Here is a 17053-nt window from a genome sequence, read left to right on the forward strand (position 1 = left end):
AGCTCACACCCCCCTGGGAGGGGCCGTTCGTCATCGCCAAAGTTCTGAAGCCCGGAACGTACAAGCTGGCCAACAGTCAAGGCGAGGTCTACAACAACGCTTGGAACATCCAACAGCTACGTCGCTTCTACCCTTAAGATGCTTTCAAGTCATTCATATACCTCGCTCCCACGCAAAGTTTAGTCATCAAGGAAGGGTCGGCCTCGTCTCGGCAAAGCCCGACCCTCCCTCGGGGGCTAAAAGGGGGGAACCCCCTCTGCGTCGAATTTTTTCCTCGAAAAAAGATCCTTTCTGCCAGAATGTCTTTCGTGCTTTTCGACTACTTCGAAAGTGGATCCTGAAAACGACGGAGTACACGTAAGCAGCCAAGGCTAACCGAGCCGAGGGACTCCTATGCCTCCGGGATACGGATACCTCACTCATCACCTTCTGCGATAAGTAACTCACGTTCGGATAAGTGATTCCGCGGACCGAACAAGTCTTCACGTTCGGAAGCTCTTCTGCCGGAGCGATTCTTCGAGCCTTCTCGACTGCGTCGGTGACAGAACCCCATGGACGGGTAAGAGTGCGCATAAGCGGCAAGGCCGACCGAGCCGAGGGACTCCTACGCCTCCGGGATACGGATACCTCACTCATCACCTTCCGTGAGAAGCAACTCTCGCTCGCACAAACAATTCTGTTACCGACAAAAAAGTACAGATACTCGAAACAAGAGGAAAAGAGACGCAGCTTTACAACACGGCGAGGGTGTGTTTTGGCCTCGGCGGCCGCATAAAACACACGCTACAAGATAATCCGATCCTGCAGGCTCGGATCCAGACAGTTGAGGGGGCCGCAGCACCCTCGGCGTCGACAACACCTTCGGCGAGGTCCGACCTAGCCTCGGACGGCGACGCGGTCCGGGGATCTCCACTCCGAAGGACGGCGTCATCACCACACCTGGGCCATCGCCGCCAGGGTCTTCTCCGAGAATCCGGCTCAGGCAGGTGCCTTGGCTGGTCGCCCCGAGGCCTCGGCCAGCTGTCCCCCGAAGACATCAGCCCGGCCCGAGACCTCGGAAGATCAACTCCGGCGTCGGTCCCGCTAGCGGACGACCTGGCCAGGCTTCGGCCAACCAAGTCTTCCTTTCGAGCCAACTCTGCCTCTGTCCATGCTGACACCGCTACCCCTGGCCTCGACTCATCGAAGAGCGGCCGAGGGGTTCCTTTAACTAAGCAAGGGAAGCCTCGGACAACAAGGCCGACCGAGCCGAGGGACTCCTACGCCTCCGGGATACGGATGCCTCACTCGTCACCTTTACACGGGGCGACTCACGCTTGGTGAAGCGGTTCAGACAACCAACAGGCGAGTCTTAGTGCTCGAAAATAAGGAAAAAACACGGCTTCGTGCCGAAATTACATACATGTTCAGGCCTCAACAGCCACAATGAACAAAAACACTGGCATTCAAAGTGCCATTACAAACGGACCTCCGGTTCCGTCCCCGCGGGTATGAACAACCTCCACACCAGGGAGCCTGCGGGGCGACGAGTTCTGGGTGGCTCGCCAGCGACCTCTGCAGCAGCATCCATGGTCCCAGGACGGACGCGGCCACCGGAAGGCTCTCGTTCGCGTTCCCGCTCAAGGGACGCGAACCAACCATCAAAGCCAAAGAGCGGGCCGCTCCAAAGCGCATCGGCAGGTCCTCGTTCTCGTCCTCACCACGAAAGCGAGGAAGAGGGCGGAATGTTGCATCCTAGCTAGGCAGCAACAGTTCGCCTTCCCCGGCATGGCTGGAGGACGCCTCCTCCGCAGAGCTGGAGGATGGTTGCCACCACCAGAAGCTGGAAGAAGAGGTGGCCCGCCGGCCCGCGCGGGAGGTAGAGCCCTGGCTCGCCTCGCTCTCCGCCCCAGCAAGGATGATGAACATCCTTGAAGATGAGGGCGGGACCAGGATCACAGCCCGGCTTGCCTCTCCCCATCCAGGGGCTGGAGGTCACCGTCTTGGGTGACCGCCGGCGGAGGGGTGCAACCGGGCTGCATGATGAAAATCCTTGAAGCTGAATGATGGCTGAAAGGTACCAACTCCCACGGAGTTGCGTTCCCCCAACGACAAGGCGGAAAGATTGCGGGTATCCCCCATCCGGGGGCTTGGAAGGAGGAAAGGCACGATGCATAAGGGAGCGCGAAGACATGGTCGTCTTTCAAGGGGGTCACCCTCCTTTTAAAGGCGACTCTCCCTACTTGCGTCCCCAAACGTCGGGGGCTGAGTCTTCTCTGACACGCTCCAAGGTCCTCTCCCTACGGCGCGGGGGCTGGGTCCCACACGTCATACAAGCCGGCCCAGAGCAGAAGAAGCCAAACCGCCGCGCGCGGTGCGTGCAACCGCCCAGCGGATTACAAGCGGCTCTCCACTTTTGCCCAGACCAGCGGGCGAAAGGGCGGGCAGCCATGCAGGCGGCATGCAACCGCGCCAAGTGGGCGCACTTCTCCGACTTCCAGCACGCCCAGCATGGAGGCCCAGGCCCACGCGTCATGCAACCGGCGCGCCGGATGCTTCGTGCAAGCAACTGCACCGCCACTTGCACCACTACCGCGCCTCCTCGACTGCGGAACCGATACCGCGACTCGAGGCGACCCAGCGCACGACCCAGCACCGCCAGCCTGGCGCGACGGTCAATGCGGCCAAAAATGGGCCGGCAGTAATGGCGGTGGCAGGCGGGCAGGAGCAGCGCTCACGTCGTCAGCCAAGCTTACGTCCCATCCGGGGGCAGCGAGAGAACCCTCTCTCACGGCGTGAAGACGATGCGCCCGTGTTCCGTTCCTCGAACGGCCCGCGCACGCGCAACGGCCGCCCCGCGAACCACTCGCCCCGTCGCATTAACTCCGCGGCGGGACAGGCGGCGCCTCTGGCAGGAGAAGTGAGCGACGCTTCGCCTTCGGCATAATGACCGCGTCAAAAAAGGTACGCCGCGTCGTTCGATTTCGTATCCTTTTCCTTTTTCCTCTTTCTCTCTCTTACAACAGGGACCGGGAAAGGGGGATACCCCGAAAAGGATCCTTCCCCGTGAAGGAACCAGGCTCCGAGCCTCCCTACTGATCAGAGGTTCGAAGGCTGGCCCCTCGGAAGGGTTCAACAGCCGCCTCAGAGCACGTGGGCTCCACACCCACTACTGGTCAGAGGTTCGAAGGCCAGCCCCTCGGAAGGGTTCAACGGCCGCCTCAGGCTACTCGGGCTCCGCGCCCACTATTGATCAGGGGTTCGAAGGCTGGCCCCCGAAGGGTTCACAGCCGCCTCAGACACAGAGCGAGGGATGACCATGGGTACGTTCGATACATAACCAAGGCTCGGGCTGTGCTCCCGAGGTACCCTAGGACATTTCCGTGACCAGCGGGAACGATCTTGTAACGGAATCCCATCAGAGGGAGGCATCGAGCCCTCGGACCCCGTCGACAGGGGACCGGGTCCGGCAGATCACCCGCAGGTATTTTTGGGCGCGCCTCTGGGCCTCTAGCCGACCCCTAGTGAATGGGGCACGCACGTCCGCTCGGATTACCCGCCTGCAGCTCACCGGAGACACCATGTTCGGCGCCCACCGAGGGCAACATGGCGCTTTCCCCCCTCCTCCTTGCGGAAAGGTGACGCAGGGGCGTATGTAAAAAAGTCGAGTCTGCCCCTGATCGCCCTCTCGCCCTGTGCAGAGGCTCGGGGGCTGCTCTCGCAAACCCGGCTCCGGCCAAACCGTTGACAGCGTCAACATACCAGCCCGAGAACTTGGGACCCGACCGTACACCCGGGCTACGGCCAGCTCGCATGAGGGAACGACCAGACCAGCCGAAGCATTACGCGAGGCATTAAGACCTCGAAGGAGTCAAACCACTCCTCGGAGGCCTCGGGGGCTACACCCGGCGGGTGCGCTCGCGCGCACCCACCGGAACAAAACGCAACCGAGAAAGGCTGGTCCCCTTGCAAAAAAGTGCGACGAAAGCCTCCAAGCGAGTGCTAACACTCCCTTCGAGGCTCGGGGGCTACTGTCGGGGACCATAATTAGGGGTACCCTCAAGGCTCCTAATTCTCAGCTGGTAACCCCCATCAGCATAAAGCTGCAAAGGCCTGATGGGAGCGATTAAGTCAGGGATCGGTCCATTCGAGGAACTCGATCACGCCTCGCCCGAGCCTAGCCTCGGACAAGGGCAGCCGACCCCGGAGGATCTCCGCCTCGCCCGAGGCCCCCCTCCAGCGGCGAACATATTTCTGGCTCGCCCGAGGCCATGTCCTCGCCAAGAAGCAACCCTGACCAAATCGCCACACCGACCGACCAAATCACAGGAGCATTTAATGCAAAGGTGGCCTGACACCTTTATCCTGACACGTGCCCTTCAGTCGACAGAGCCGAAGTGACCGCCGTCACTTCGCCGCTCCACTGACCGGCCTGACAGAAAGACAGCGCCGCCTGCGCCGCTCCGACTGCGGTGCCACTTGACAGAGTGAGGCTGACAGGCAGTCAGGCCCGGCCGCAGGCGCCATAGGAAGCTCCGCTCCGCCTGACCCAGGGCTCGGACTCGGGCTAAGCCCCGGAAGACGGCGAACTCCGCTCCGCCCGACCCAGGGCTCGGACTCGGGCTAAGCCCCGGAAGACGGCGAACTCCGCTCCGCCCGACCCAGGGCTCGGACTTGGGCTAAGCCCCGGAAGACGGCGAACTCCGCTCTGCCCGACCCAGGGCTCGGACTCGGGCTAAGCCCTGGAAGACGGCGAACTCCGCTCCGCCCGACCCAGGGCTCGGACTTGGGCTTAGCCCCAGAAGACGACGAACTCCGCTTCGCCCGACCCTAGGGCTCGGACTCAGCCCTGGCTTCAGCCGACGGTCTCCGCCTCGCCCGACCCAGGGGCTCGGACTCGACCACGGCCACGGAAGACAGACTCGACCTCGACCTCGGAGGAGCCTCCACATCACCCAACCTAGGGCGCGGGCCAGCCACGTCAACAGGAGGCGCCATCATTACCCTACCCCGAGCTGACTCAGGCTACGGGGAACAAGACCGGCGTCCCATCTGGCTCGCTCCGCCAGATAGGCAATGATGGCGCCCCGCACGCTCCCTGACGACGGCGGCTCTTGGCCCCCTTACGGGAGCAAGAGGACGTCAGCAAGGACTCAACCGTCCCGATAGTTGTCCTTCCGCCAGGCTCCAGCGCTCCTCCGACGGCCACGACATCACACCAACTGGGTGCCAAAACCTCTCCGGCTACCACGACGGCGTGTACTTAGGGCACTAGCTCTCCTCCGCTAGACACGTAGCACTCTGCTACACCTCCCATTGTACACCTGGATCCTCTCCTTACGTCTATAAAAGGAAGGACCAGGGCCCTCTTACAGGGGGTTGGCCGCGCGGGGACGAGGACGAGACAGGCGCTCGCGTGAGGCCGCTCGCTCCCTCTCCCGCGTGGACGCTTGTAATCCCCTACTACAAGCGCACCCGACCTGGGAGCGGGACGAACACGAAGGCCGCGGGATTTCTACCTCTCTCACGCCCGTCTCCGGCCACCTTTCTCCCCCCTTCGCGCTCGGCCTCGCACCGACCCATCTGGGCTGGGGCACGCAGCGACATTTCACTCGTCGGCCCAGGGACCCCCCGGTCTCGAAACGCCGACAAATATGCATTATTGTTTAGTTTCATAAGTGTGTTATAGTATTATGTAGTACTTTGTATTTCAATGTAATTTTGTTTAGTTTGATTGCATTACAAGCACATGTTTTGGTTTTAGTGGTAAGAGGTATTTTACTTTTATTTTATATTAATATGCATTATTATTTAGTTTCATAAGTGTGTTATAGTATTTTGTAGTAGTGTAACATATGTGTCACCTGTTTGAGACAGGTTTGTCTCATGTGCTCAACGCACGTGAGACATACCCGTATCGAATTGTCCCTATTATGGACATCCTTGTAGTGATCGACAGGACGCGGATTTATGACAAGCCAGTAGGATCCAAAGGAAATTTCAGCAGCATAACCTCCATGTTCTCCAATGCACCATATTTAGCGTGCAACTGGAGAACATCGAGGTTATGCTGCCGAAATTTCTTTCGGATCCTGCTAGGCTTGTCATAAATCCGTGTTCTATCGGACACTCTTGGGTGAGTTTATGACCTCTCCTTGCCTATAGATGTAGGACCGATACCCTTGAGAAAGTTAAATGATATTTTTACGATATGGTCCACTTTAACAGTCTCAGGCATAGCTGAAGATCGTGCATGGATGTACAATAGCTGGAGTATGAATGGATGACATTCTGATGAGTGGGTAGCCAAGACCAAAGATTTTGTGGAACGTGCGTTCTCCTTGTCATTAACCAGCAGTTAGATGTCCTTGTAGGCGGCACGAAAACAATATATTCCTTAATAAGAAAAGAGTTAGCCTAGATCTCTGTTAGTTTGGTTTATGCTTAGATATGAGGTGTGGGAACATCATAGTGAGGTAATATCCAACCCGAATGTAGAAGAGGAGGAGAACAATGAATGGGCTGGCGGTGATGCAATGCATGAGAAGCTAGATTCGCTACGTCCAGAGTTAAACCTAAGCTCTAAGAATCCTCCCACACCAAAGGTTTCGAGATTTTTTAAGCTACTAAAAGACTCTGAAGAGTCGTTACACGAACACAATCAGAGTATATGGCTTCTTATAACGCACAGGCACAACAAGCAATGAACGTGAGTGTCTTATTTATTATTTATTATCAACACAATTGTATATTTGTCCTATAACTAATATATTGTATTTGCAACGATCTTGGTTTCAGAGCAGGCACATCAGCAACCATTCGTTTTCTCTCAATTTCAGCCCTCGATGCCTCAGTGCGGATTACATGCTCCAACACCTCCAACTCAGGTGCGTCGATAAGTATCTCTACTTGAATGTATTATGAATAAGAACTTAATATGAACCAGCTCTGGTGCGTCGATCAAATTCAATTTAGTTTAAACTTGTCTTTTGTATTAACCTTCAAATCTTGACCGAACATGATTTTACAGGGATCGGAGGTTATGGGCCATAACACCCACCACCGGTGATACCAGCACCAGGAGGAGCTTCTGGAGGGGAGGGAGCTACTACAGAAGAGGTTAGTTTGACAAACAATTCGTTTGAATAGTGGTCAACTTAATATTGTAGTTATTAATGTCTTCTTCTTTCTTTCAAACTCCAAACCAGATAGACGAATTCATAAACAACTTCTTCGCTTCTGGAGGTAGTGGTCACAACTCAAACGACCTCTATATGTGATGATTTATCTCTTGTGGTGAATTTGGCTAATGCGATGAATTTGATATGAAATGTGATGGATTCTGTCATTATGATGTATTTGTGATGAATTTTGTGAGTTTGTGTTGGATTGTAATGGATTTGTGAGGTACTTTGCTTGACTTTCATGTATTTGTGAGGAATTGTGGTCAGTGTGTAATTGTGAAAATTTAGGTTGATGCTATAATGATGTGTTGTGATGTTTATTATTTGAATTTGCTGTTATTTTTACCTTTTTCATATCTTTTTGTTATGAATATTTTTATTTTCGGTGACCTACTTTTGGCCACCGAAAATAAGCCCATATAGTATTCGTCGGCTATTAATTTTGGTGGTCAGCATAGGGTGCCGAAAATAAACTCTAATTTTCGGCGGCCAAGATAAAAGCGATGAAAAATAGTTATTTTCGGCGGCCGGGGTCAGACCGCATAAAATATCATCTTATTTTCGGCTAAATTTGTTTGCCAGAGATGACCTTATTATCGGCGGTCTCTAGCCGCCGAAAATGTTCTGTAACGTCTACTGATATATTAAACCTTAAGTTCCAATCTGTTCTATTTTTTTTTAAAAAAAGCGAAAATTGTATATTAAATAATAAATTTTTTGTTCTTTGTATACTTAAATATGGATACATTAAACTTCAAAATTTGACGTACTGGTAGAGTAAATAGTAACCGCAGTTTCGAAAAGTTCTCTGAGAGTTTATATTAACTTATGTGGATGTCCTGTATGAGTGAAAACAGTTTGATGTTCTCTAAGTAGGGGATGCCTTTCTTCTTTCTTTAATTTTGAGGGAACTGAATAATGAGTCCAGCAGACCAGCACTCCTCAGCTCAAGATATTCAGGCGGGCCGACATTTTTGAAAGTCGGACTTTGTTTGCTCGTGGATTACCTTTCCATCGAGCTGCTACTCTAGAAAACCCTAGATGATAATCCCTTTAGGTTCTTCATCTTGAAGATTACCCTGCCGATTCCTATCAATTTGTGCTGCTGACTTGGCGTGTCATCAGAAGTACTGCATGGACTGGACTATCGTCACTGCGGATTGCAATGCATCTACCCCAAGTTCTGTTGGGTTCTTCTAGCTGGCCTAGCTAGATATCATCACTAGCCACAGTCTGATCTATCGTTGTTTTAGAACTGCTATTCTACTGCTACTATCTGACCCTGGGCTTAGTAATTGTTCTTATGGGCCGACCTAAACGTAAGTGTAGAAGATGTTTCTTGTACTCAAGCATATCCTTGATCAACAGATGAGACAGCTGCCTTTCTTCCTTCACACTTGTACAAAGAGTCAATCAATAGTCAGCAGCGAGCAGTTGCTGCCAAAAATCCGACCACCGTGTCCACGTCCACGTGACATTCTGTTACGATTTCGTAACACGAAAGAACGAATGGTACAGCACCCGCCAAAATAAAGCACAGGATCATCCAAGCTACGAGCCACCAGCAAGCAGCTCGGCCTGCGTCGCGTCCGGTCACTGCGCCACCGCCGACGAGCCGCCCTCCTCCGCCCTGCTCTGGGCCGCTTCAGCGGCGGTGGCCGGGGTGGAGGCCTCGGTGGACGGCCGCGTCCCCGTCCCGGTCGCGGTCCCGCTGCCGCTCCGACGCACCTCCTCGATGGTCCTCACCACGTCCGCCATCCTGGGACGCCGCTCGGGGGACCTCGACACGCACGCCATCGCGACCTGGAGCATCTCTACCATCTCCTCCTCGATGTTGGGGTACCGCAGCAGCTCGCCGTCGAACACCTCGGCGGTCCACTCCTCCCGCACCACCGACTGCACCCATCTCACCAGGTGGACCACGTCGCCGCCGTTGCCGCCGGTTATCTGGACGGGCGACTTCCCCGTGAGGAGCTCCAGCACGAAGACGCCGAAGCTGTAGACGTCCGAGGACTGGGACGCCTTCCTCGTGTCAGCGACCTCCGGCGCGCAGTACCCGAGAGAACGGGACCTCACCGTCACCGGGTTCATCAGCGACGCCAGGCCGTGGTCCGAGACGCAGCCGCGCTCGTGCTTGTTGATGAACACGTTGGAGGCCTTGATGTTGCCGTGAACGAACCTCCCGTTGTTCTCGGTGTGGATGTGTGCCACTCCTCGTGCTGCTCCCAGGGCGATCTTTAGCCTGGTTTCCCAGTCCAATGGTGTTCTGTCCTCTCCCCTCTTCCCTGAAAATGAAAAGAGAATTATGAGATGCGCGTGTCTTCTTCAATCGTGTGAAGCGTTTAAACATCAGATATTAACCATCAGACCACAGTTCAATAATTGATGCTTGTTTTCTGGATAACAGAAGTAACCAAGTGTTACTACATGGGGTGCAGGTTTGTACTGCTTCATCATGATGGAGATATATAACTAACATGATTGCAGTTAGTTGACGCATATAGTACCATCTAGCAGCGGTCCCTGGTCCAGATACTGACACTGAAATTGAGGAATGGGCCATGATAGGGAACACCAACGCTAACTCATTGAAGGATTTTACCAATTCTCAATTTTTTGAGTAAAACCAAAACTTTATAGTACTAGGTGACAGCATTCAACTACTGTCTGCTTCTATGTGGATCTGTCATGCAGTTTTCTTTCACAGCCGCCAGCCATTTTTCTATACTTGCCACCACTTATAGCTGCAGTCTTTTCTTTTTATATAGTAATATTCTCAGACGTTACATGCTTACAAACTCTAATTAACTATGCGGTTTGGTATTCAGATTCCATGGCATCATGTGATTTAAACACACTTTGTTAACATAACAGCATTTCATGGTCCGCTTAACCTCATAGGACGAGATAGGAGACAGATTGTCTTGATGCTAAGATGGCACTGATGTGACCAGAGTTGACCGCCACACATCGAACTGAAATGGCATAATGCTTGAGGATAGATTATGGGGGTGTTTGAATGCACTAGATCAAATAGTTAGAGAGTGTTTAAATACACTATAGCTAATAGTTAGCTGCTAAAATTAGTTGAATACATCCAAACACTCTAGTGCATTCAAACACCCCCAGCTAAGCATAGTGCACCAAACAGCTAGATCTAACTGGTCACAGGAAATTAAAAACAGGACAGCAAGTCAACAAACCAAATTTAAGGAAGAAATCAGCAGCACAGAACAATAAAGTTCGCCTTGTCCAGTTGTCCATAAAAAGGGTCAAAAGTGGCATGTTCAGTTCAGCAATACTGAAAATTTCTGTTCCTCTCAACTGAAGGTTATGCTCCACACAATGAATTTTTGTCAAAGCAGAAAAGGGAGCAGACATTGACTGGTCTGGTCTAAACATACGAGGCCGAAAGAAGAGAAAAATTTCAAGTGCTACAGTCATCAGAAGATTAAAATGTGAACCTAGACAGAAAGCAGGGAAGAAACAAGGACCTTTTCCACACTTGGTAGCCTTTTGATTCTGCATTGCCTTTATTTACTGTTAACCCCCAATCCTAATCGTCTATCCTACCTATAGCAATCTGATAAAGTCAAGCAGTGTTTGTTGCTTGCACTAAACAAACAGTTATGAACCCATTCCCAAACAACAACAAACAACACGGCATCTCCAGCCAGGTCACCATAATGTTACTCAAAGTTTCTTCCTTCTTGCCACATTTAAGGGGGTGTTTGTTTGGGATTATAATCTGCTCAGATTATATATTATAATCTGAGCAGATTATAATCCCAAACAAACACCCCACCACTCATGTCTCGTTATAATTATAACGATTGCTACCATTCTAAACGCACAAACAGACATGGGTAGTTATTATGACGCCCATTGCAAATTGAGAATTCCAAATTGAGCATTGAACTTATGAGAGTGACAGGACGAAGGATAGATGTCAGCGCGGATCATACCATGGAGCATGTTGGACACGCTTCCCCGGCTGTAGTAATCGTACACGAGCAGCTTCTCGTCCTTGGAGTAGTAGTAGGCGCGGAGCTCGACGACGTTGTCGTGGCGGATCCGCCCGAGCAGCTCCATCTGCTGCTCGAAGTCGCGCCGCCCGGCGTTCACCTCCTTGAGCCTCTTGACGACGACCGTGGTGGCGTCCTCCAGCACGGCCCGGTACGCCGTCCCGAACGCGCCCTTGCCCAGGACCTCGGCGGAGGCGCGGAGCAGGTCCTCCAGGTCGAACGCCAGCGACGGGGCCTCAAAGAAGACCATCCGGTTGCCGTCCCCGGCCTTGCCGATGACCGCCTTGGACTCGGGCGATTCCCTCCCCTTCTTCTCCCCGCCCTTCCCTGCAGCCGCGCCGCCGCCTACTGTCTCTTCATCGCGGCCCTCCCTGCTGCTGTTGCAGAATGCGAGGAGCAGCAGCGCCGCGACGGCGAACCCGAGGACGCACCCTCCCACGGCAATGGCGAGGATGGCCGCCTCGCTGAGCCTGGGCCGCCGCCTCGCGGGGGGAGGCGCAGCGAGGCCAGGAGGCGGAGCGACAACAACCGGCGGCGCCTGAGCCGGAGCCGGGCGCGTGAGGCTGTTGCCGGCGAAGGCGGCGTCGGGGAAGCGGAGGAGGGACGCCGGCACGGTCCCGTCGAGGCGGTTGTTGGAGAGGTTGAGGAAACGGAGCGCGGGGAGGCCGAGGTCCGGGACGCGGCCGGAAAGCGAGTTGTTGGAGAGGTCGAGCGCGACGAGGCGGGTGAGGTTGGCGAGCGCGCCGGGGACGGCGCCGTCGAAGGCGTTGAAAGAGAGGTCGAGCACCTGGAGCGCGGTCAGCCCCGCGAGGGCGGCGGGGAGCGCGCCGGAGAAGGCGTTGCGGTGGAGGTGGAGGCCCTCGAGCGCGGGCAGGCGCAGGAGGTCGGCGGGGAGCGGGCCGGAGAGGTCGTTGGAGCGCAGGCTGAGCAGCTGCAGCGCGGTGAGGCGGCCGAGCGTGCCCGGCGGCACGGCGCCCGAGAGGCCCAGCCCCGGGAGGTGCAGCGCCACGACGCGCGCGCCGTCCGCGCTGCAGGTGACCCCCGTCCAGCCGGGGCCGGGGCCGTCGGCGCTGCAGGCGAGGTGGGTGGTGGACCAGTTGATGCGCGCGCGGGCGGTGGCGCCGCGGCCCACGCCGGAGAGGAACGCCAGCAGCGCCGCCTTGTCGGCGTCGGGCTCGGAGGAGGCCAGGCGGGGGCGGAGTGAGAGGCAGAGGAAGAGGCAGATACGGAGCAGGAGCCCCGCCCCACGGAGCGGCGGCGTGGGCATCGCTGCCCCTACTCTCTCACCTGAATGGCTGGATCTGAGTGAGCAACGAAACGAACGCTGCTGAACGGAGGGAGGGAGAGTGAGAGAGGTGCGCCAAAATTGGCTGCTCTCGCTCTGCTGCTAGCTTGGAGCGGCCGTGGCCGCGTCCGCGTGGGCGAGGAAGGGAAGGGAAGCGTGCGCGAGTGCGGACTGCGGAGGCGGAGACGCCACCGAGAGCGAGCAAGAGGAGAGTCGGGTTCGGGAGTGCGTTTTTGGTGGGAGGACTGGTTCGAGGGGAGACGAACGGAACGTTGTGCGCGGCGGTGTCGGCTACTACCGCGGTGCGTGCTCGGCAAGTGACGGCGGCGCGGTCAGCGATCTGCGCCTTCAATTCCCATGTGAGCCTCTGCTGGCAATCGAATTGTAGCAGCACTTTATTAGGAATTAGAAAACTTGTTGTTAATTATTATTACAGGCAGCGGTTGACCGACGGATCCATCCGCAGCTCTCCAACTCTCACACAGTCTCGTCAGCCGACACTTGGGTTAGGCCGGCGGGAATGAGGAAAGCGATGGGCCGTGAATGACTTCACTGCAGTGTGTGGGCGACGATGATTGCTTTGCACGCAGCACGGCAAGGACTTGGCTTTCTTTCGCTTTGCACCTTTTTCCTGCCAAGTTCATTTTTTTTTTGAATTCAAACTTTGAACTGAACGAACGAGAGCACCCCACGTCCCCACGCCATGCACAAGGCCCCCAAGCCAAGACAGCTGACAACATTGGCCATGCTTTGCCTGTGCTTGTTTTGCGGATTCTGTCCATACGGACAAGCAAACAGCCGAGCAGGGAGATAGGACAGGCTAGCTTTGGACGTGTCTTGTGTCTGCCTCTGCCGCTCGGTGGTCGAGCTCCAGCATGCAGAGGCCGGGGGGGCATGCAATGCAGCAGAGCACAGGGCTCGCCGGCCGGGCGACGTGGGGAGGAAAAGAAGGCAGGCTCACCGCTCACCGACCATCACGTAGGCAGGACTAGGACGACGATGGGCGAGGAGCATGCTGCCAAGTGCCAAGACGCAGCAGACGCGTGTCAGCCAACTATTAGACTGTCTTCAGCGCATGCCGCGCCCTTCCCCCTCCCCTTGCACTGTGCACGTTTAGGGCTTGTTTGGTTACACCAATCCAGAGGGAGATTGAAGGGGATTAAATCCCCTCCTAGTCAAAAATGACTAGAAGGGGATTTAAACCCCTTCAATCCCCCTCTGGATTAGTGTAACCGAACATGCCCTTAGGGTGACGAGATGGGTGCAGCGGCCACCTCTAAACCTTCCCCTACAAGCAACAGTGGTAGCGCTGGGAGCAGTGCTCCGCTAGATGTGGAGGACTGTGGCAAGCCCTCTAAACACTGTGCTTGTACTGTTGAATTAATTGTTAGTAGAATAAAAATTGACAAGAGATGAAAAGTAGGTATAGAAAATGATATTTTATGGTTGTAGTGGGGTGTAGGGGAAGGATTTAGGGGGAACCGCTGTACAGGGTGGAGATATAGGAGGAAAGAGAACGCTGACGTGGCACGTGAGTGGGATATAGGGGGGCCAAATTTAGGGGCAACCGCTGAAGACAGTCTTAGCGCCCTACATGGCTGCTCATACCATACATACATGGCTGGGCTTGTAAATTCTCGAGATACGATAGTCAAAGTCGCTAAAGCTACCTCGCAGTCAACGAAAATTGTTAGCAACACCTCTCAACCAAACACTGGATAATTGGATTCAATTATGATCTGAGTACATGACGATAGGAAAGGAAAGTTGCAACGAGCTAAGGATCTATACGGAGAAGTAGAACTCTAGAAGATAGGAGGAAGAGACTGAAGAGGTAGAAGCACAATATGGAATGGATGTCTTCTGAATATTTCATTGATGCCTATCGCCTGCGCAGCTTCTCCATTTTATAGCAGAGAATACCCCATGCCACCTTCCAAGGGCCCACATGACACCACATGGCAGTGTACTGACATTCCCCACCGCTTGAAATGCGGCTTGCCCCCAAGCCGCTGATAGTGTAGACAATGACTGGTGGATCCGTGGTGGCCATAGAGCTCTTTGTTGTACATCAATCCAAGTATCATGTGTTTCAGGAACTCCACACCAACCAACAGACTGTTGTAATAATGATAAGGTAATACTGCCCATGCAAGCTTAGTTGACCTACAAAAATACCTCATTGTAGGAAATTCAACTAATATGAAAGCGAGCAGCACGGCAGGCGTTATCCGATGATGGAAACACAGACCGGTATGTTGTCCTACACTTTTGCACAGATCTGAAATTCTCTCAAGCATAGGCCTGGGAATAAAAGCTCTAGAGGGGTTCCTCGAATTCAAAACAGTAACAAGTTTAGGGACATGCTCCTTATCTTTCAGAACCTTCTCCAACCAATCAACATCATAATGAAGTGTCCTGGAATCGCAACCACCAACTAATATGTCGGTAGCACCTGTCATCTGGAACGACATGTAGGTGATGAAATAATTTGGTGTAAACATGACAATGGAATAACCAGCATCACAAGAAGTGAGGACCAGATTCACAAAAGCCTGAATCGCACTAGCAGTGACCATGACTGATGACTTGGTAAGCTTATTCTCTCTGCTTAGTAAAATGAAGGATGGCCATGGAATTGGTCTTAACCCAGGGATATTGCCTCTGTAGCTTCTTAGTTTTTGTGACTGTGTGCGCCCAATCCAATCAGGAAGTTTAGTAGCAAGAGCATATACCTTAAGCAGGTAACACACACAATGAGCACCAACGCTAGAACACCCACCAAGCAGAGCATCAATCAATGAAGAAGGGCAACAACTCTGGCACCATGTATCTGGTTGTCGTTGGATCCATGTTCGAAACCCTTGCTGCATTTCATCGAACACCACTTGAGCAGCAATTGAATCTGATGTAGGCTTGCTTGCAATAGTCACCATGGCTACCGAATTGGGCTTGACGAGCTTTGGAATGAGGCCAGAGAGATAGTTGGTTCTTTCTTCGGCTGTCGTTGCTCTGTGATGCCTCTGTGTGTGTTGTGTCTGTGAGCGCAGGTGCTGTTTCTGTTGGTCGCTTGGCCAGCGAGCGTGCAGGTGGTGCCAGAGTTGCTTGGGGTCATCCTCGTCTTCTCCTGCTGGAACAACCCCTTGGGTAACAGACTCGCAGAGGTCGACAGGTATGGCGCAATACAGATCCACACGCAGCTTGAAGAAGAGCGACATCTCGGTGAGGATGCCATAGGTGAGCTGGTGGACGGAGAGGTCGAGCGATTGTAGCATCTCCGCCAGCTTGGTGGAGCCCAAGGGAAGTATGCCCGAGAGCGCGTGCGACGGCACGTTGAGCGTCTCAAGCTCGACATCGAACAGAGCATCCGGAATGCAGCCTCTGAGGTTGACGCCCCTCGGTTGCAGCTCGACGAGCTTGGTGCACCCAGACATGGATGTTAGCACGGAGTCGTCTGTGTCGGCGGAGTGGTCGAGCCAATCGTGCGCTAGGAACGCGTGAAGCAGGCGCGGAAGCGGCTCTCCACGGGGCACCCGCAGTGTGCAGTTGTGTGCGGCCTCGGCCGGCGCGTGCTCGGTGAGGACCGGAGTCGAACAGGTGGTGGGCGTCTCCATTTCATTGGCACTGGGAACGACGGGAAGGGCCGACTCCGATAATGGTGTCTCCATGTCGTCTGGATCGAGGTCGATGACGAGCTTGTCCTGCGAGGTCATGCACTTGTCCAGCGTGTGCACGCGGGACAGCACGTCGAGGATGGCGGTGGCGTGCAGCTCGGAGTCGTCGTAGCCGGCAGGTTCGGTGGTCACGAACACGGAGTCATCTGTGACTTCGGAGTTGGCACGGGCTAGCGCGATGTCGATGCTGGGCTCGTCGGTGGAGGCGATGGGGAGGACGAATCTCGTGGCGTTGCCTGACGAAGCGAGGTCCTCGCCACCGAAGAATCCGCCCCAACTATCAGCGACGACGGATGGTCTCGTGTGGTACTGCTCGCTGTCGAAGCACCCGCCCCAATTGTCGGCGATGACTGCGACCGGGCTAGGCGGCACGCTAGCGGACGCGTCGAACCGCTGGTTGAACTCGTCGAGAGTGAGATTGAAATCGAGAGGCATGGTGTCCACGGCGCTGACGGGGTCGACGGTCAGGTGCTGGAGCGGTCGGCGCTGCAGCCGCGCGCTGCAACCGGGATGTTGGCGCCGTCCTGGGATGCTGGCGTTGTGCTGCTGCGAGGAGTCCCAGGTGGTGTCGAGGAGGAAGAGATGGTCGTGGCACGAGACGTCGACGTACTCGGTGATGGAGTTGTTGTGCTCCTCGTCGAAAGTAGGCTCGCCATCGAAGCCTGGGGGTGAGGCCGCCGAAGAGCCGAACACATCGCCTGGGTACATCGGGGCCACCGAAGAGTCGAACACGTCGTCGTACATCGGCGTGGCGACGGAGGAGGTGGCGGAGTTGGAGGATTGCAGCCCTGAGACCGTGTCCTCCACCCTGTCGCCACCACGGCCAACCAGCGCATCTGTCAAGCGGAGCTCCATGTACGCCATCGCGTCGAGAATCTGCTGCATTGCCGCCTCCATGCGTGCAAT

General features: G+C 54.7%; 2 protein-coding genes across 2 annotated transcripts; both read right to left on the minus strand.

The window, feature by feature from the left end:
* Positions 1 to 8533: 8533 nt before the first annotated feature.
* Positions 8534 to 12634, minus strand: LOC100382649 (putative leucine-rich repeat receptor-like protein kinase family protein). The gene is made up of 2 exons (NM_001175373.1): positions 11129 to 12634; positions 8534 to 9448 (listed from the first exon to the last, which is right to left on the minus strand). Exons 1-2 carry the CDS (start codon positions 12453 to 12455, stop codon positions 8757 to 8759), a joined length of 2019 nt encoding a protein of 672 aa, NP_001168844.1. The 5' UTR covers positions 12456 to 12634; the 3' UTR covers positions 8534 to 8756.
* A 1543-nt stretch (positions 12635 to 14177) lies between these two features.
* Positions 14178 to 16347, minus strand: LOC100383812 (uncharacterized). The gene has a single exon (NM_001176444.1). The coding sequence runs from the start codon at positions 16184 to 16186 to the stop codon at positions 14381 to 14383; it is 1806 nt and encodes a 601-aa protein (NP_001169915.1). The 5' UTR covers positions 16187 to 16347; the 3' UTR covers positions 14178 to 14380.
* Between the last annotated feature and the right edge of the window lie 706 nt (positions 16348 to 17053).

This window comes from Zea mays, chromosome 8 (assembly GCF_902167145.1).
Source record: "Zea mays cultivar B73 chromosome 8, Zm-B73-REFERENCE-NAM-5.0, whole genome shotgun sequence".
In the NCBI taxonomy this organism is placed as follows: Eukaryota; Viridiplantae; Streptophyta; class Magnoliopsida; order Poales; family Poaceae; genus Zea; species Zea mays.